This window comes from Arvicanthis niloticus, chromosome X, assembly GCF_011762505.2.
Source record: "Arvicanthis niloticus isolate mArvNil1 chromosome X, mArvNil1.pat.X, whole genome shotgun sequence".
NCBI lineage: Eukaryota > Metazoa > Chordata > Mammalia > Rodentia > Muridae > Arvicanthis > Arvicanthis niloticus.
Genome location: NC_047679.1, coordinates 112,822,975 through 112,842,653, shown reverse-complemented (window position 1 = coordinate 112,842,653; position 19,679 = coordinate 112,822,975). Strand labels below are relative to the sequence as shown.

Below are 19,679 nucleotides of genomic sequence, written 5' to 3'. Positions count from 1 at the left end.
TGATCAACTTAATGCGACGTTCCATGGAGGGGAGGTCTCCTTGCTCGGCTTTTAAATAGGTGAATTGGATCGCTGCCTGGTCGGGGGCGGGGGGGTCTTAACAGGGGCTGCTGGTCTTTGCTGCGTCAGCTGAGCACGCAGCCTGTCACTTCCAACGCTTAGCTGAAAGGGTGTAGGAGGGGAGGCGGGGCCTATGCTAGGATGCTTGTGGGTGGGATTCAAGCTTGTCTGCAGAGCCAGTGCCACGGGGTCCAAAAACCTTGGTTGTCGCCATTGTTCTGGCAAGTCTCTGGACCTAGGAAAATAATTCCGGGGTGTTTTTATTTTCTTCACATGCGCGCAGGTATAATACAAAGCACAGACAAGGGTCCTGATTGTACCCAGGCATTTTTGAGAAAGGCTGAGAGAGTCTAAGAGGATGATAGACTCTCAGTATCTTTTGGTGATGGTGCAATTCAGTGTCACTGGAGAATAAGAGAGCAATTATGGGGTTCTCCTGTGCTCATTCAAACCCGCTCCCTCTCCAGCCACTGCGTTTTCCTTCCCAGACCCTAGGATGTGGACACTAGAGAGCTAGCTGTTCACTGCCCACAGTTCCCTGCCTCTTTCTCTCCTATGTGAGAAGGACTAGCTGTCACTTTGAGAGGCTGCTTTCAGAGTCAATAGCAACCCCTGGAATATTAATGAGAAGACTACAAAGCTGCCCTTTCAGAGAAGGATGCACAGTGAGCACTCAGTATCAGGAGAGTAAAGGTCAAGGAATCCCTAAATGTGCTGCATTAGGGTACCACGAGATGGTAATTTATGTAGAATGCATATGAACTGTGGGGAAAGCTCACAGAGGAGTACATGGTGCAAGGCAGTGTAAAAAATAAAAGGGAAAGGAAAAAGATTTTTCCAAATTTGGAGGGTGTGTGTGTGTGTGTGTGATTGTATACCTGTTGTGTGATCCCAGTCATCAGGCTGAATACATAATTAATATTAATTCCTCACTGTCTTTGCTTTATACAGAAAACAGCATCATATGTGAGGTGATTTAGTTAAGACCCTATCTGCCAAACTATTAAAACAGGGCCTAGGAAGAAACCATAAGAATTGTAAAATGGGAATTAGGTTTGAATGCTTATGGTCAGAGAAGAGGAGTCAAACAAATGCAAAGAGACCCCTCTGCTAAAAGAGGATGGCTCAACAACACAAATATGGTGATTTCCCTTAAGTAAGGAGAATATGTAGGGTGAATTTCCAGACCACCTGCAGACTTGGGGATGATAACCCAGCATCTACTGCCCCACACCAGCCAGGTGACTCAAGAAGTCTGCCTCTCTCTGCAGGTGTTTCCTCCTTGTCTGGTGCCACAGTGACTTTTAAATGCTAATATGAAATTTCTCCTGTGCATCTGACTCTGTTGGCTGAATGCAAATGTTTCCCAGGGTATAGTAATCTCCAGTGCACTAGATATACTGCAATGCAACCTTCAACACTCTGTAGTTCAAACAAAGCTGGGCTTTGTACTTGTGCTTGGCTGCTTTCATGTCAGCAGGACACTGTCCTGGTGCTTACAGATGTGCTGAGTGGGAGGCAGTTAGATGAGGGCTTGAAAGTGGCAACCTCAGGGTGAGTTAGGTTCCTGCCTTTATCCTAAGGAACAGCAGGGACCTTGCTCTTCTCTGAACCATCTGAAGACATACCAGCCAGGGATGGGGGGCGGGGGCCGAGGAGGGGGCAGTGTAATCCAGGAAGAGGGTGTGCAGGACAACCTAACTACACTGGCATGCTCACCTCAGACATTCAGCCTCAGAAGCTGTGGAGAATATTTTCTCAGCTACCCTGTCTGGGCTAGGATCTTCTGGCAGCTCAAGCTGACTAGCACACTGAGGTGGCTCATGAACATTTCTATTAAAAATATACAAGTAGGCTGTGGGGCCTCCCATCTAGAACTCCTGTGTTGGGGAATCAGAGGAGGAGCCACTGTAGGAATGAGGCCAATGTGGGCTCCACACTCATTTCTATGGCAACTCAACCTACAGATAAAGATACTGTCAAGGGAAAATAGTAGTCATCTTACCAATTGACCTGAGACAAACAATGTTGAGGCAGAAAATTCATTGCAGGGATATTTACGAGGCTTTCCAAGAACAAATACCCAGAAAAGGGAGAGCACATTAGTATTCACTAGTAAGGTAAAATTATATACAGGACTTGTTGCAATTAAAGAGACAGTGCTTCAGTTACTCTGTAGTCGATGAAAACAGTATGGCCCTGCTGTGGTGGGAGGCAGAGGCAGAGGCAGAGGCAGGCAGATCTCTGAGTTCCAGGCCTTCCAGATCTACAGAGTAAGTTCAGGACAGCCAGGGCTACACAGACAAACTCTGTTTCAAGAAACCAAGGGGAGGGGGAGGGGAGGAGAAGGGAGAGAGACACTTTGCATTCTTAGACTGGCAGTGGTGGCACATGCCCCGACTTCCCGCATTTGGAATGCACAGACCTGTAGATCTCAGAGTTCCCGGCCAGACTGTTCTATAGAACGAGTTCCATCCAGGAGAGTCAGGCTACACTGAGGAACCTTGTCCCAAAATCCAAAGGGGGCCGCCGTGGGAGTCAAATACTCTGTAAGGCCATTATGTGCCAATCTCAAAACGGTGGCTTGGCATGTTCCATCATTCTCCATCAGTTCTTGGGTACTAGCTATACAAGGTTGCTTGGCCATGCCAGGCTCTGTAATATAGTATTTGCAAAGCTGTATCAGACATGCAACCCCTGCGTATTGTAGCACCAAACATTCTGATGCTCTAAGTTGCTTGGCCACTAAAGTGGTACATTCCCGCCCTGTTTGTCTCTTCTTGGATATATTCCAGTGACTGTTTTCAAGCATAGAATCCAACAGAACATTGCACACCTGATTTGGTGAGGCCAGCACAGTTTGTCACTGGAAGGTGGCATGTCCATGATAAAGGTAGAAACCAAAATACACAAATCTAGAGGCATATACACTCCTGTAATTTATTAAAAAAAAAAAAAAAAAACTATAGGGCAAGGGAGATTGTTTTGAGGGAGATTGTTTTGTAGGTCCGGTGCCTGCTGTTTCATCGGTAGGATCCATATCTGTCCATTTTAAACCAAGTAAAGAGAGGGCTGTGCTGGTGCTGACTTGTAGGCTTCCTCTGGAAACAGAGATCCAGGAGGCCCAGGCCCCATGAGAGGGGCTGCCTCTAGTTGAATGCTGAATGTGGCACCTCATGAGAGCCACAGTGTTGTCCCCTGAATCCTCCATAGTGTTTAACTTAAGGACTAACAGCCTGAGGATGGTGTCAGCTGGGGGATAGAACCTGCAGGAACAACCACTTCCTTCTCTTGGTCCTCCCCGACTTACACAACACTCCATGCAAGGGCATTCTCTGTCTGTGTTTAGAGTTCTAGATTAAAGCAGTACTTTTTTAGGTTCCTAAGTTGAGTTCCCAAAAGGGTCCATCCCAGCCTGTCTCCTTCCTTCCTAAAACCACAATCCTATGCCCCAGAGGAGAGTTGCCACAGCATCCTCTTTGGCAGTAATATGAATGTGTACCTCCAAGTTAAAAGGAAAAAAAAAGTCCTTTTTTTTAACAAAATAAAATTTTATTTTTGTATTTAAAAAGAGAAAATTATGTTAAAACCTAATATGCTTCCCAAGGGACAGCATCCTACAAGCTCCTACCATGTCCATACCTGTGTCCACACCCATTTCTGCAGGCACCCAAGCACGCACAGAGACACACACATGATACCTACGTGTGACACACCCTCAAATCACATCTAAATAAGACCATAATGTATAGGGATGCAGTCTGTCTTATTCCATGACTGTGGTTGCAAATACAACTCAGTGTAATCTTTTATTGGAAATAGAAAAATATGGAAATTGTTCCTTCCATCTGTCTGTATATCCAAGAAAAACAATGTGACACTGCTCATCTACCATTCTTGGTAATCATTTACATATTCACAGATCTTTCGTATTCTGAAATCTCTAATGAACAAAATAATTATGGGGAAACACTGGAAATGTTCTTGTGGGAATGACAAAAGTGTTTACTTGCCAGGAACTTTTGTCATTAACCCATGGAGAGATCGTAAAATAAAGCTAGAGACAGAAATCAAGTTAGAAGCTTCCAGAGGGAGGAAAGTGTGACTATGTATACAGGACAAAGTGGACAAAATGCTGTATGCCTGAGAACCAAGAAGACCTTTAACTGTGCTGCTATAAAACACGGACCAGCCAGGTGTGCAGTGTTTGTGTGCAATCCAGCAGTTGGGAGTGTGAGGCAGGAGGTTCTCTGCAAGTTTGAGATTAGCTGGGTCTCTAAAATAATGACTTAGAAACTTCATAATCACACAAAAAATAAAGTAGAAATAAAATGAGATCATCAAGTCTGCATCAAGCCAAAGACCAATAAGAGCGATGTTAGACTGTAAAACATGCAGCAAACAAGTGTAGGAAAACATATTTACAACAGCATATGAATACGAAATACCTGCCAAAATACTGCACAGCAGAAATATTCAATCTCAAAATCAAAAGGTCCACAATAAGACAGAGAGGTCCATTCTTTCCACTGATTAAACGTTGTGTTTAGTGTGGTGGGCAAGTGTCATTAGGATAAAAGCCTCAGTGTTGGGACCAGGATCCAGGAAAGGTTAACTAGGCAGAGCCACGAACCAGGGCAACAGACTCTGGACCTTCATGGAGGTGCAGATCTCCTGTACTATGCAGCAGCAAGCATTTTTTTTAAATGCAGCCTTTGGACCAATGGAGAATCGACAGGAATTCTGGAGTAGTTAACCATGTCATTGTCACTATGGGGAGGTGCCAGGCTGCCAGCATCCGAGGGCACTTCTGTAAAGCCTGAGGCTGGGCAGCTTCACCCTAATGCAGGCCAATTCAGAGCTTCCACTGGTTTGCTAGTATCTTCTATTTCATGTCAAGCTGCATACCAGTGGGCATGGGCACTAGCACTATTGTGGCTGAATGGAAGCCTGCCCACTGTCCACTGGGCCACACCCAGGGTCTGCAGAACCCACAATTCAGGTGTAAAGAAATGTGTGTTTTCCAAGGCAGCATTTACTAGGGAGCAACAAATGATGCCAGCAAAATTGAGTATGCATTTGAAAGTCAGGGAAATCTAGTCTAGCTTACCCCAAATGAGAGTAAATTCCAGGGAGTATGCTGATCTTAGTGGAAGTAACAGAATAGTCTAGTTCATGGTTTAAAACACGTTCATGATCTCAGAATGGGATGAAGCCTTTACATAACTGTACACAACCATTATCTCCTGAAGTGTTGAGAACTGTGTTAAGGGCCTTGAACAAGCTTGTCAAGCACGACATCTGCCTGCTGAGTACATCTCCAGCCCTAAAATGTTTTTTTAAACATCTTTTTAAAAATAAAGAATACTAAGAAAAAATGACCCCCAAAAGTTATGAATTTGTGCTTGCCGAACGTTATTAAAAATTGAATTCGGACAATATCATAAATGCAAGCCCATGAATCCAAAAACAGAGTGGGAGAATGAACCAAGCTAGTCACAAGTCCTGGGAGTACAGGACAGATGAAATGGAAACGAATGGAAACCACAAATAGAGATACCTATAAACAGCTTCTGCATGTTCTCCCTCATATGTGAAGACGTTTAAAACGAGAAAAGGAAGAGAACACAGCAGTAGAAGAGGCTGCAGCAGTGAAGAGGATGGCGGCGAGGGTAGGAGAAAGAAAATCCTGGAGGGTGGGCAAGCTCTAAGCACCCAATGAGCATGCGTGGAATACCACTCAATTTTAAGGTCCATCTAAATCAATCAGTACAATTTAAAACCCAGAAACCAATAAGGAAAAGATCAAACTTAATAGAAGCAAAGAAAGGGCCCACAGAGGGCCAGAATTTTCTTCCTAGTGCCAGTAATACCACCAAATCAGGTGGCTTTCAGAGCTACCTCCTAGCAATCAGTCCAACACCAGCACGTCCTCCTCCTCCCTCTGCTGGCCATTTCCGGTACTGCATTTATGAGCTGAAAAGGACACAAAACTGCATATCATAAAAATAAATCTTAGAAAAAGAGTAAGACAAACACTTGAATGGGCACCTTAAAAATCATGAAATTAAATTCCACAATGGAATAAAGGATTTCTCAGATTTTTGTCTTGAGAAAGATGCTAGGCGAAAACAAAATGAAGTATGATTTTGTATACCTATCAAGACTGGTTAAAGTTAAAAAAATATTCACAACACAGGTAAGCAAATAAATGAGACATATGAAAATGTTTTTGAGATAGGACCGTGGATGTTAATAATAAACTCCAAAATGTATGCCCATGTCAGAAAACTGTGACTGGACTCATGGTGTAGCTCAACTGAGAGAATCTTTTCCTCAAACTCTGGAGTCAACCTCAACACAAAATTTACTTCACGCTGGATGGTGTGCACCCATGGTCACAGAGTTCAGGAGGAGAAGGAGAGAGAACCAAAAGTGCCAAGTCCCCCTTGGCTCTATGTAACAAATCTTTTCGTGGGGAGATGCAACACACACACACACACACACACACACACACACACAACACACACACACACACACACACACACACACACACACACACACACACGTTTGTTTACCCCAGACAGGAAACCCAAGACAGACTACAGTATAGATACCACCAAAGTACAGCTTAGGAAACCAGAATTTTAATGGGGTTACTTATAGGAATATGGGTGAGTTGTTACTTGCATGAGCAGAACTGACTCAAAGGTAGCTGTGTCACCAAAGCCCACCCCAGTGTGGGTGACAGCTCACAAAGCTGGGAACCTGGAGCTCACTGCATTGCCTGCAGGCAGCTCAACAGGCTGGAGTCTGTCCTTTCCAACTACCTCAGATAGGATAAACCTCTTCCAGACAACTAGACTGAGCTCTGTTTCTTCCAGACAGCTGGCTGGTCTGGTCTCAGAGCAGGCTTTGCAGCTTAGCTTGTCTGTGAAGGACTCTCAGCTTTTACTGCTTACTCTAACAGGGGGCCCTCGTGAATATTTCCACTTTCAAGGATTTCCTGAACGTCTTTTGACTTCTTTATCTTTCTGTTTAAAGGGGTTTCCCTGCATGCTGAAAGGTTAAGGCTCAAAACGGTTATAAAACCCTTGGCTATGTGGTGAGTTCACATTCAGCCTTACTACTTGAGACTGTCATAAAAAAGACTTGGAAACAAAGAGAACAACCAACAACCAAGAAACTCTGTTAGAGTTTTATGCCTGCATAACCTGAAAAACAGCTCAAGTACTGGACTGTTTCTTCAGAGCCTGGCAATCTGCATATTCCTGGACAAGTCAATACAGAAATGGTCACACCTGTGACCTTCATTTGTGGTGAAAAAATTTAAATGCACATTAATGAATGGTTGTCTAAGTAAGGTGAGGCTTATGTGTATATTCATCTTATACCCAAATAATTTAGGAGCAGATCTTTTGAACTGCAGGGTTCCAACACAAGGCTGGAAAGATATAGGAGCTTGTATCACAGTTCTTCTGTTGGCATCAGGACTTATTCTGGGACCAGTTAATGTGATGGAACCTTAGACCAGGCTTGCATGGTGCCCAAGTACACATATCGTCGCCAGACTCTCACCAATGGAGCAATCTTTGCCATAAGCTTTGGGGATTAAAGCAGACTCTGCTGGGGAATATGATGCTGCCTGTGAGGTTTCCACTGCATATTGAGGTTGCTGCAGGGAGCCTTGGGCGTGGTCCCAGGTGATCTGCTTAATTATCAGTTAATATAAAATGGAATAAAAAGTTGTTGGATGAATTTCCCCAGGCTATGTCCTTAGGTCTCAAACAGGGGACAGATGCCTAACTGACATGCCTATTGATAAATCTAATCTGCCAGGTTCTCCAGGCATCTCTCCGTTCCTGCTTCTTACATAGTCCTTATGGCTGGCATACACAGCCCCCTGTCCTAAGGCTCTTCAGACCACGGATTGGGCTGGGTTGCCCTTTAGCCAGCTTCTTTTCCCTGAATAGCCCAGCCATCTTGTCTCTGACTGCCTTTTTGGACCACTTTGTCTCCTGGATCTCCTTGCAGCCCTCTGCTCATGTGCCCCTCCACAGTCTGGTGGTCATGTCTCTTCTGGGCTCTCCCAGTTGTCTCAAACTCTGGCCAACAATCCTTCTCTCCACCACATGTAGAAACAGTAATGGCCTCCTTTTATGTCTTCCTGTCATTCATCTGGGCCCAAATCCACAGGCTGGAAGTCGGCCTCTTTTTACCAAGCTGCTGAACTGACTCTCTTAATGGACACAAGGATCATTTGTTTGTGCTTGGTCCTGCCACCCATCAAATTTGACACCAGACTAATTTTAATGAGCCATTTCTTTGTTGATGTTCTATGTGCTCTGGTGTTTTGCCTGACTGTCTGTTTGAGGGAGTTCTGTCCCCTGGAACTGGAGTTGCAGATGGGTGTGTGCTGCCATGTGGGTGCTGGGAAATTAACTCGGGTCCTCTGAAAGAACAGCCAGTGTTCTTAACCACTGAGCCATCTCTCCAGCCTCTTGGCCACAGTTTCTAGCAGTTGCTTTCGTGGCTACTTGTCCCTGCACTCTACATGGTCCAACCATTCCTCCCATAGTCACATCTGTTTTTAAATTTTAATCTATTTCTTTATGTGTGTTTTTTCCTTCTGCACGAGTGGCTGTGCATCCTATGCAATGCATGATTTTGGAGGCCAGGAGAGGGAGGCAGATCACCTGAGTCTGGAGTTACTGTGTGTTGTGAGGGTACCTAGTGAGTGCTGAAGTCGCACCCAGGTTTCAGGATGAGCAGTCAGTGCTCTTAACTGCTGAGGCCTCCCTTCATTACCAGAAGTCCTTTCTCATGGGGGCCAGCTGCTTGGTTTGATGATGACCCTGTCCCTGGAGCCCTGTCATGCAGCTTCCTTTTGCATGTCCCTGTGCCTCAGTGGGAAGAGCCCAAAGAAGGGTTATAAGTAGACAGGCTAAGATCCATTAGCTGATCACACTGTGTGACAGGCACTGGACTTTTTGGAGCAGTGTCCCACAGTTTACGACAGCCTGTAACAGGAATATAAGACCTCACTTGGAAATAAGGTCCTTGCAAGAATAATTTAAGTAAAAAGAGACCACAGTGGATTAGAGAAGGTCCTGAATCCAAGGATTTGAATTCTTAGGATAACTCCAAAGTCAGGGGCTGTGGATGTGGCTGAGCAATTCAGAGCAGGTCTGGCTTTGTCAGAGACCAGGAATCTGGGTCCAAGAGCTCACATTCAGGTGGATTACACATCCAGTGACTTCAGTTCCAGGGCTGCTGATCCCCTCTTCTGGCCTCTGAGGGCAAGCCCAAAAGAAAGCCATAAATTTTTTTCCCCCAAGGAAAACAGTAAGAGTGGGGAAAGGTTGGCAAACTCAGAAAGCTTCAAACCCGAGAGCTCCTGAGAGGACAGACACAGACCACAGCTCCACCCAGCAGAAGGTTGAAGAGGCAAGGACAGATCTCCTCCTAGAGCTTTCCAGGGCAGCAAGGGGTTAGAAAGTCTGAGCCAGCAGAGCTTGAGTAAATCACCTGCCCATTTTGTCAGTCAGCTGCTTAGTAGGAGTTTCTTCCAGGGCCCTGAAACCTAGAGAAGCAGGGCTGTGCTGCAGGGTTTTACAAACATGCCCCACTTTTCAGACAGGAAGGAAAGCCCACAGAGCACTCAGAACATCCAGCTCATTACAAAGCAGGAAAGGTCTCCCTTCCCCAGTAATCTCCCCCAAGGCTCATTCAGCCTACACTGCAGGTTTGTCTGCACAGGAAGGCCTGGGCTACAAAGTAGCCTGTCCATGTCCAAACATTCAGGGCTCTTCTGGACACCCCTGGGGAAGGAACTACCTGGCACAAAAGCATCCTCACTAGTGTTGTCTAATCATTCTGTGGCTTGGGATTCTTTAGGAGTCAGAAGGACACAGGTACCTCTTGAGTTCCTATTTTGGTAAAATCCCAGCACTGCTTATTTATTCCAAAACAGAAAAGTCTATACCTTGTTATTTATGACAACACAGAAATAAATTTGGTCAAAGATGTTGGGATAGCTGCTCCTTGTCTCTCCCCTCAAGATTCCTGCCCTAGCCCAAACACTGACATCAGCAGCCACTCCCTGAAGGTCTCAGATCACAGGACAGGAATGGTAATGAGGTGAAGAGTCAGTAGGAAGGTGTGGGGCCTCAGCTTCCCTGTTGTGCTGCAAGGCCACATGTCATGTGACAGCTGGATACAACTGAGAGCACCAGGTACAGTGGGGAGAGCAAGGAGTCTGTGGCTTTTGGCTTTAAGTCACCAGCAGGGAGTCTGAGGTCCCTTCTGATGTAACCACTGAAGTGTCCACATCCTAGGGATTAGTTAGGCAGACTGGAGCAGATCTCTCAGAGGCTCCCCATGATGCTCTCACATCTTGTGAGCAGGAGTCCCTGCCCATCCTTGGTGCTCCCAGGACCTTGTTCTGCCCTGAGCATAGGCAGAGCCTGGAGCACAGGGAAGTAGGGAGACTGACCAGAGGCTGAAATCACGGTTGGGGTGCCATTTTGAGGGAGACTGGTTTCACAGGGATCAAAAAGGCATTGAAGTTAGCCAAGTAGGGACTGGAATAGTCCAGTATGCAAACTTGTGCTTCTTGGTGGCTAGCCTCCTATCCTTGACTAGTGTTATCCACTGGAGTCCTTGCTAAACATCTCCTGAAGTGTCCTCTTATGGTGTGGGACTTGAAAAAGACACATCTCTGTCCAGTGGACTCTGTACACACTTCTGCAGTTGTGGCCCGTCTGGTTCTTCTCCAGTCATTTCCCCCAGAGGCAAGCATTCTTCCCATAGCCATCCCTGCTTCATGAGGGTAGTTCTGAGCTCACACTCCTGAAAACCAGGTCTCACAGCACTAGGTACCCTCTCTGCCTGTGTGCCTCCTGACTTGCTCCTGTAGCTGGGCCCATGAGGTATCTGGGACCAGGTCCTAACTAGGGGTCACCCGTGGAGAGTCACCTAGAAGAGGATGTGAGCCCAAATTCAGGGTGTCCTGGGGTTTGCAGCATTCCTGGGTTTTACCAGTGTTGAGGTGAATTGACATGGTTACACCATATAGGGGACAGGGAGAAAGCCCTGCAAGTGGCCGGAAGCTGGTTTCTATGTAAGCTGAAGTTAGAAGCACAATGGCATCTTTGGTGGACATAGACAGCTTTTTATGGCCAGGGAGAGTAGGTGTTCTCCTGGCCACCACAACGGGATCCTGCTGGGAAAGGTTGGGTGGTACTTCTGGGGTGAATTCCATGTCAGAAACTTAGGGATTCCTGGGGAGAAAATGGAGAGGTCCGAGAACCAGGACAGAGGGCAGAGGTCAAAGAGGTAGCAACACTGCCAGCAATGTGGACAGCATGCCACCCTGGTGCATGTGTAACTCACAGCACGGCAGTAGCAAGGTAGGCAGTCTGGTCTGTGAAACAAAGAGACCTGTAAGCATGCCAGGCCCAGACCTACAAGAAGGTATGCCTCTGCTAACCTCAGTGGAGAGGCCCAATCTGCATCCTGTAAGATGGTCTATGCCAGGGTGTAGACTGTCCACCACCAAAAATTGTTCACATCTTGGGGTAGTTTATCCTCCATGAAAACAAATTTCCTTCTCTTTGTCTGCATTTCAAGGTAACTGGACCAGGAGGGTCAGCTCTGTGCCTTCAACCATATAGAGTAATGACGCAGATTAGGCATCACAGATTCCAGGACAGATACTCCCTGAGTGAATAACATGCCTCTATACAAAGTAACCAATGACCCACAGTGAAGGTGCGACAGACAATGTAGGCAGCAGTGTTCCTGGTGACTGCACTTCAGAGGCCTCTTGTTTTCCACCCAAGCTGACCACCCTCACTTGATGTGAAGCTGCCAGACACTTGATGTCTGGCTCCCCCACCCTCTTGTGGACTCTGTCATCACATGGAGGATTTTTCAAATGTATTCTTCAGTTTACTGTTGTGCAACAGGCTTCTGTGCACATATGGGTCAAGGGAAAAGCGACCATGTTTTCTGGGGTAAATGCTGGAGATGATTTTAACAGGTCTCAACATGAGGAGCCAGTGATAGTGGCTCACATGGCTCCCAGAAAACCCAGAGCCATGTGGGTTCTCATGCCCACTGTGGGAGAGGCAGAGTTGATTGTCAGTGTTTGGCTAGTGTCTGCTGGGCATTCAGGTGAGCTGGACTAAAGGTAGTTCCTGGTTTAAAGGTCAGCCTTTCCTGGGGAAAGATGCCCTGAGGCCCTGTGGTAGAACTTGGACCTCCACATTTCCCCCAGGTCCCACAGCCTAAATCAGGCTGCACTTCCTGCAGCGTCCTCTGCCACAGAATTAAGAGCCAGTACAGTACAGGATGTGGCTTGAGAGCTTTCAGTCTATGGCATCCTGCTTCCCTACACTTCCTGTCATATAAACCACCCTGAACTAAGCCATGCGATATGAAACATTCTTACCACCATTACATGGTTATGAGGGATTGGACCTTGCATTCCCTCTCAGGATTGGTGTGAGTTTCCTCAGGAAGACTGTTACTAGACATCACTGGAGATGAAGCAGGCTGCTGTGGGGAGGGCTCTTCTGGCTGCCTACCCCCCTGCCATCTTTCTCTTGTTGGCACTCTCTCACACATCCCTTTTCTTTCTCATGTTCAGTCATTCTTTCTGCTTGTGGAGACAGTGTCTGTCTACACAGGCTTGCCTGGCCTGGAATTCACTATGTAGACCATGTTGTCCACAAACTCCCAGAGTTCATTCTGTTCCTGCATTGAAAGTGCTGGAATGACTGGCATTTACCCCCACGTCCAGAACATTCTCACCCTTAGTCACATCCAGCACTTCATCTCATGCTCAATGAAGCTGTTGACTGGGCGTTAAAGGGAAGCCTCCCCTCCACTTATCTCTCTCCAGGATCCCTTCCCCCAACCCCTGTCTGATGATTGTCATTCCACATCAAGGATCAATCATGACCTTGAAGTCCTGTGGTTCTATCAAACCTCATTCCTGAAGGGAAGTTATGTGTCTGCTTTGAGGACATACCACTGTGGGCGTTTTTTCTTCTTTTACTCACCCTTTGTATCAAGTGAGCTTCCCTTGGGCTCTAAGGACAGTAAAGTCACAGGGCCAAGACGATTGCCCAGTGTATTGACTACTTCCACGTTAGAGTCGTGGAATTAGTGGCCCACAGGGGTGGATGAAGGAATGGGTCAAGGTCCATCGGATGTCTTGCATACTAAGACTAGCAGTGAAAGCGTGGTAGCAATGAGGACTAGAAGTTTCTGTGATAATGCAGGACTGCTCTCCATCAGAGGAGCTCTGGCATGAACAGCAAGTGCTGAAGAGGGCTGTGACCTACTCACAGAATCCCTATCCCGGTCAGGGCCCCAATGGGAAATACATCCAGGATGCACATACTCTACAAGAAAAATACCTTGCCAAACTCGACCCGTCTTACTTACAGGAACCCAACAAGCACAGCTGCAGCCCTCGCAGCTCCCAGAGAAATCCCTGTGGAACATTGTCTAATCACTTAAAGGCCAATTTTTATTTGGAACACATATTTGATTTTGTTTGTCTGCCCAGGGACACATTTCGGCCACAGTGCCTAAGCCAGAGCTCTAATAGTCCAAGGGCACTTCCGGGCCTCCCGTTTTCCACCCAAGTACTACAGCCTCCCAGGGAACATTGCAGTAATCTCCTTCTCAATTCAGAGAACACCTCAGGGATCATCGGACCGGACATTTATATGTTCTTCCCATACTAGGAACAAAATGCATAAGAGGATCCATGTGTCTCCTCCCGAAGCTTGCCATTGGCCAGAAGAGCATTGTGAGCACATGCCACGCCCCCATTGGTTGGTTTGCGGAACAATGCCCACTGGTTACTAAGTTCTCAGGAGAGGCTTGGGAGGGACTCCTGCTGAGCCGCTGGGGTGGTAAGATGACCCTGGCTGTCCAGGAGGCTGACCGGTATCCATCTGGTACCATTTCCCAGGTTTGAGGGAGGAAATCAAGAGGTGAAACCATGGGGGCTAAGACTTCCAGGCCTTCCTGCACCTGCTGCAGCTGTTTCTCTGACTGTGGTGGCAGATGTTTACTCAGGCTGCTGCTTGGGGTAGTTTACTTCTTTCCGTGGAAGTTTGGGTCTGTGGAAAGAGACAGGACACACCTGGAAGGTATTCTTTGGTAACTAGGTATCCTAGTCTTCTTGGCATGAAATCCCTGAGAATGGCCCTCCTTAGCTGGGAGCACTAGGGCGGGGGTGGGGGTGGGGGTGGGGAGGATGGGGAGATCATGCCTGCAGCTGTCCTTAGTAGCTGTTGAGCTGGAGGGTATCCGAGGTACCCATGATTTGGGTGAACTTGAACCTCTACCAATTTCACTTGGTGGGCCTACGTGGGAAGGGACTTTGACCAGTTTTCCCCATCTGGGATACAAAAGGCCCTTGAGAGTCTTCCTTGTACTTCCAGGAGCAGGGAAGCACTCTTCACCTGAACACAGATTTCCCCTTGCTTCCCCTCCCAGCTTGTATTTGGAGGCAAGAATGGAGTCAGTCCATGTTCTTTGCCATGGGTGGAAGTTCAGGGCCATGATTTCACCCAACTTGTTCCCTCAAGGTGGGTCTCACATCTAGTCAGCCCTCAAGTGGAATGGGTAGATGGCCTGTTGGTGGTTGGGAGTCTAGGGTAACGTAAGACTTCCTGAGGTGGATGGCACCGAAGCTCTCAAGTCATTCTAACTTGTGTCTGGCGATTCCTTGTGTCAAGTATGTGGTTAATATTCATGAGCAATCCTTTCAGAGAAACCCTAGTCCTGCCATGCCAATCCTATAGCCATTTGGCTGCGAAGGCAGGAGGGTCATAAGCTTGATGCTAACCTATGATGCATAACAAATGAGTCCTGGGCTTGTCTAGTGCCACAATGTGAGCCTTGGCCTTAAGAATACACATCAGTTTTGTGACTGACCCGGTTGTCATACTGGAGATGGATCCTAGGGTCTCCTGCATGCCAGACAACCAGTGTACAACTCAGTCTCACTCCAGGTCTTTTCTTCTCTTGGGAGTTTGACTCAAGGACACACTTTGTTGCCCAGCATGGCCTCAGGCTTGATCTGAGGCTTAGGAAGGTCTTGAACATTTGATCCTTCTCTGTCATTCTCCCTAGCAGCAAGGTTGAAACACCTGTGGTCACAGGCCTGTCCCTGATGAGTCCTTAAAATCTCTTACCTGCTGCCTCTGACCATGGTAACTTGTTAAGTAACACTTTACAGTGACTGTGGTCCCAGAAAGAATGCCCACCCGCAGACACAGTGACAGAAATGGCATTTAAATTCCAAAGTATAGAAGACACTCACGGTTGACAAGGAGTTGTCACGTATGAGCTGACTAATGTGCACAAGTAATCAGGAGACACGGATTGCAAAACTGGACAGAGACTTGAAGAAATGTAGTTGTGGTTATGCAGACCATCAGGGAAGGACACTGGGGTTATAACCAAGGCTATCTGGGTCTCAGCTCTTGCTCTTCACCAGGATCCTCCTTTGAAGTGTATGGCAAAGCCAAGACTGCAGCTTGGCATTCTGCCTTCAGAATCCTGCAGAGGCCCTATAGTGCTTCCAGTCCTTGCCATGTGCTCCTTACATCAGAACCATTGTTTGCAGAAGGACATGCTCCTGAATCATATCACCCTGGGGGAGGATTCTTTGGAGTGGGCATTTGCTTTGGAGATTAATTCATGGCACCTGCCTGTGTCCCTGATTTACAGATGAACCAAACACTAAAGTTGTGAAGGGCATTGTGACGAGTTGTGGGAATGATTATGGCTGGATCGATGACTGTGTCTTCTTCAGCACTGATGTTGTCATTGGTGCTATGACGCTGCGTGCTGGAGACAAAGTCCTTGCTTTTGTGGAGGAAGACCCACTCTCTCGTGAATTGAAAGCAACAGAAGTAAGCTTTACATACATTGGTGAAGACCTGCTCTTCCCATGGGGTTTTTGTGAGGTTTTGTGGTTTCCTGGCAGAGACAAGCCTGTGGTGCAATAGATCACAGGCCTGAGGACTACTGGGAGTGGTAGTAGATAGGCAAGTGCCTGCCACTTCACTCCTCAGTGAAGATCAGATTGAGAGAAATGACCATGGTATTGATGTTGACAAGTAGAAAGTCCCCAGAGGAGAAAGAATTCCCAATGAGATAAGCTGATTTGCAACAAAGACAGATGACATAAATCTGGAAGTTTGGACCTCCTAAGGTCATTCCTAGCACAGCCCTTCTATGGACAGTGTTCTCGACACCCAGATTTACAGTTCATTTTTGATCAGGTTTTATAACTGCTTAATTCTCTCGTAGGTTTGTATTTTTTCAGTCCAGGATGCACCTAAAGAAGCTGACTCCAAGATCAAAGATTTATCTGCTTGTGTTTCCAATGTGAAGAAAAATATCATCTACATCGCTGATGAATACCACTTCTACCTAGACAGCATTACTAAAGGTTTGTTTCAAATATTAAACATGTGTGGTAGTTAAGAGCACATACTTCTCTAGCAGAAAACCTGAGTCTGGGTTCCTACCGTGTGTGTGGGGGGGGTGTGTGGGTGTGGGTGTGTGTGTGTGTGCGTGGGTTTGTGTGCGCTTGTGTGCATGTGTGTAGAGAACAGGAGGAGAAGGGCTGCAGAGAGGCAGAGGATGCAAAGCATACAGGGACGGGGCAAGAGGTCAAGAGAGGAGGGAGAATGCAGTGGGAGAGAGAGGGAGGGTGTGAGGGAAAGAGGAAAAGAGAGGGAATTAGAGAGAGCCATGGAGAGAGGGCAAGGAAGGGAAGGGGAAAGAGAAAAGGCAGGAAAATGAACGTGATTGAGAGAGGGGTGGAAGGAGAGGGAGAGACGGAGATGAGAAGGAGACTAGAGAAGATGAGATAGAGGGGGAGGGATAGAGAGAGGAGAGAGATTTGTAGATAACAAAGAGAGTGGGAGAGAGAGGAAGAGAGGGGTGGAAAGGCAGAAGAGGGGGAGAGGATATACAGAGTGGGAGACAGCAAAGGAGACAGGAGGGAAGGAGAGAGAGTTTGGTAGCTTCAAGACAACCTGGGACCCTGAGACACTGTCTCCACAAAGGACTCTGAATGTGACCAATTAAGCAGTAAATCTTCAGGACACCCAAAGAAATGACTGTGATGTCATTGTCCATCTGCCCAGTTGACTCTGCCAAGGGAATGCAGGAAAACCAACGCCTGAGAATGATAAATATCCATTGTGGGCAGGAAGCCGCCTGCACTCTACACTTACTGCTTGCTTGATCCTGGTCTTACAAGTCAATGTAGCCAGTGCCCTTTTCTTGACAAAAGTTAAAACATAATCTCTTTTATCCAGAACCCTGCAAAGATGAGACTGGGGTTAGATATAGAATTTTTAACTCCATTCTTTTTTTTAGCCATCTTAGGTTTTATGCCTTATGACGGGGACTGGTTGGATATTGAGTACTCTGTGGTACAAGGATCCTCAAAAATCATAGTACACTCAGTGAAGGCCACAAAACGTAGGCGACTGGAAGAGGTAACTGGTTTCCACATCATTGGGTTTCTGGAAAGCTTCTTGTGGTGATATTAGTGACTGTTGGGTGTGCTGGCATCTGTGACCTATGGAAGCATGCAACCTTGGGCCATTTGCTTCAATGGTAGGACTTTGTAAAGGAGTAACTAGGGGCAACAGAGAAAGCACATCCATGGACATACTTCCGTTCCGAGGCACAGGGTTTCCTAGGTTGATTGTTACTTGGGACGCTCTAAAACCAACTGAAAGAAAAAGGAGCAGTCCAGAGAACATTGCTGGGAAGGGGGGATGGAAAGTGGGGAGGAGGCAGGGAAGGTGCAGTGGCCAAGCTAACCTGAAAATGAGATTCCATGTAGGCGCAAGTGAAATCAGAAGCTTGAAGAGCGACAGGGGGCAGAAGTAATAGTCCAGTTCATGCTGTCTTCCTGTTTCATTCAGTCCTTGCTCTGTCAACGTTAATGGCCAGACATGATTAACGTTGTTTAGGACAAAGTCTCCATAAGCAGAAGAGCTCCACCCGAGAACTTCCTCTTTCATTAGAGGGAGGTCAGATCTGGGAAGGGTAGTGGGGAACACAGCAAGCCAGTGTTGGCAGTGTAGCAGGCAGGACAGGCGACAGTGACAGAGCAGGGTCAACAAGAGGTTATTGCCAGTCTGGAGGGACAGGATGAGCAAGGATTCACACTCACTGCCACCCTTTCCCCGACAGGCGCATGTGACCAGTATCAACCGGAGAGAAGGAACGTTGAACCACAGCATCTTTTTTACCTTGGACTCCCTGCACCTCCCCTTGGGATACACCCCTTTTGTAGGCCACATGGTCAGCGTGGTGATGGTTCAGAGCATGCGGCCCAATTACAGCTGGAGAGCAATCTCCATGAGCCCAGTTACAGAAGCAGTATAGGGCAGGGGCCCTGAGAATCCCTCCTCCTTGTTATTCTTATACCAATAGAGGGATCCATGTAATGCGATGCTTAGGTTAGGAATTCTAAAGAAAATGTTAATCATGAACTTTCAGTCAACAGACTGCCTAGATCTATGCCCAGCGGACTTGCATCACTGTGGGCAGGGGTCCATCTTCCCACTTTCTGATCACTGTCTTCTGGAGAAAGAATCCCAGAAAACCCTCCACCGCTAGTGATAGACAACAAGACCGGGGTTCGTGTTATTAATTTTAATAAATGATGTTTCTGAGCAGCAACAGTGCTTATCCACAGCCATGGCCAACTGATCATCCAGTCCCCAGGAATCGAGTTGGTCAGCATCCCAGTAGAGCATCACACAGTCATCCATAGGTCTGGCCTCTAGGTTTGCAGGTCCTGCACAAGTAGGAGGGACACTGGGGACCTGGCTGGATGATTGGGACAGAGCCACTGGAGCTCAGGGACTTGGGTATATGCTTGGACTGGCAGATGGTACAGGAGCCACCACCAAGGCTGCTGGGAACACTTTCTTATCAGTGACCTCTGATCCCCGGGGAGCTCTTGGTGACAAGCAAGTGTCACTTGAACACCTAGATCCAGGCTGTTTTGAAGAGCTCAGGCCTACCTCTGAGTGTCCCAGGGAGCCCCCTACTTGGGAAATGTTGGGCCCTCTTTCCTCCTCCTCCTCCCATTTTTTCATGGACTCTGGCCTTTCTCACACATGAACACAACTCATCTATCCACCCAGTCCTCAACCTTAACCCTCAGCCTCTGGCTTCTTCCACATCCTCCTGCTCTGACCCCTGGGACCCTAGCTTCCTCTTGAACCCTCTGCCCTCTTATCTAGCCATCTTCCCTCATCTCCACACACCGTTTCCTGAACTCCCTACCCTCCTTAGTGCCTTCCTGCCCTGCTGCTCTACAGCCTTCTGCCCCCTCCTGTCTTCTCCTACGTGCTCTCCACCCCAGATCCTACTGCCCTTCTCCCCAGTCTTCTGTCCTTCAGACTTTCTGCCCTGCCCTGCCCACCTAGCCTGTACTCTGGTCCTTCCTTGAGCTCCTAACTTTCTAAGCCTCTGAGAACAACTCCTAGCTTCCCTCTAGAATCTTCTCACCCTGCCACAAGCCTCCTGCCTGCCCTCTGCCTCTATTC

General features: G+C 47.3%; 1 protein-coding gene across 1 annotated transcript; it reads left to right on the top strand.

The window, feature by feature from the left end:
• Positions 1–13,863: 13,863 nt before the first annotated feature.
• On the top strand, positions 13,864–18,998 carry LOC117695429 (cancer/testis antigen 55-like). Its single transcript, XM_034486310.2, has 5 exons — positions 13,864–14,231; positions 15,820–16,004; positions 16,405–16,546; positions 17,485–17,606; positions 18,313–18,998. Exons 1-5 carry the CDS (start codon positions 14,081–14,083, stop codon positions 18,505–18,507), a joined length of 795 nt encoding a protein of 264 aa, XP_034342201.1. The 5' UTR covers positions 13,864–14,080; the 3' UTR covers positions 18,508–18,998.
• The last annotated feature ends 681 nt before the right edge of the window (positions 18,999–19,679 follow it).

Excerpts from the sequence above, each read along its gene's own strand:
- LOC117695429 (XM_034486310.2), top strand. The coding sequence starts at position 14,081 with ATGGGGGCTAAGACTTCCAGGCCTTCCTGCACCTGCTGCAGCTGTTTC. Across the intron at positions 16,547-17,484 it reads CCTAGACAGCATTACTAAAG|CCATCTTAGGTTTTATGCCT; the intron begins GTTTGTTTCAAA and ends TCTTTTTTTTAG. Across the intron at positions 17,607-18,312 it reads AACGTAGGCGACTGGAAGAG|GCGCATGTGACCAGTATCAA; the intron begins GTAACTGGTTTC and ends TTTCCCCGACAG.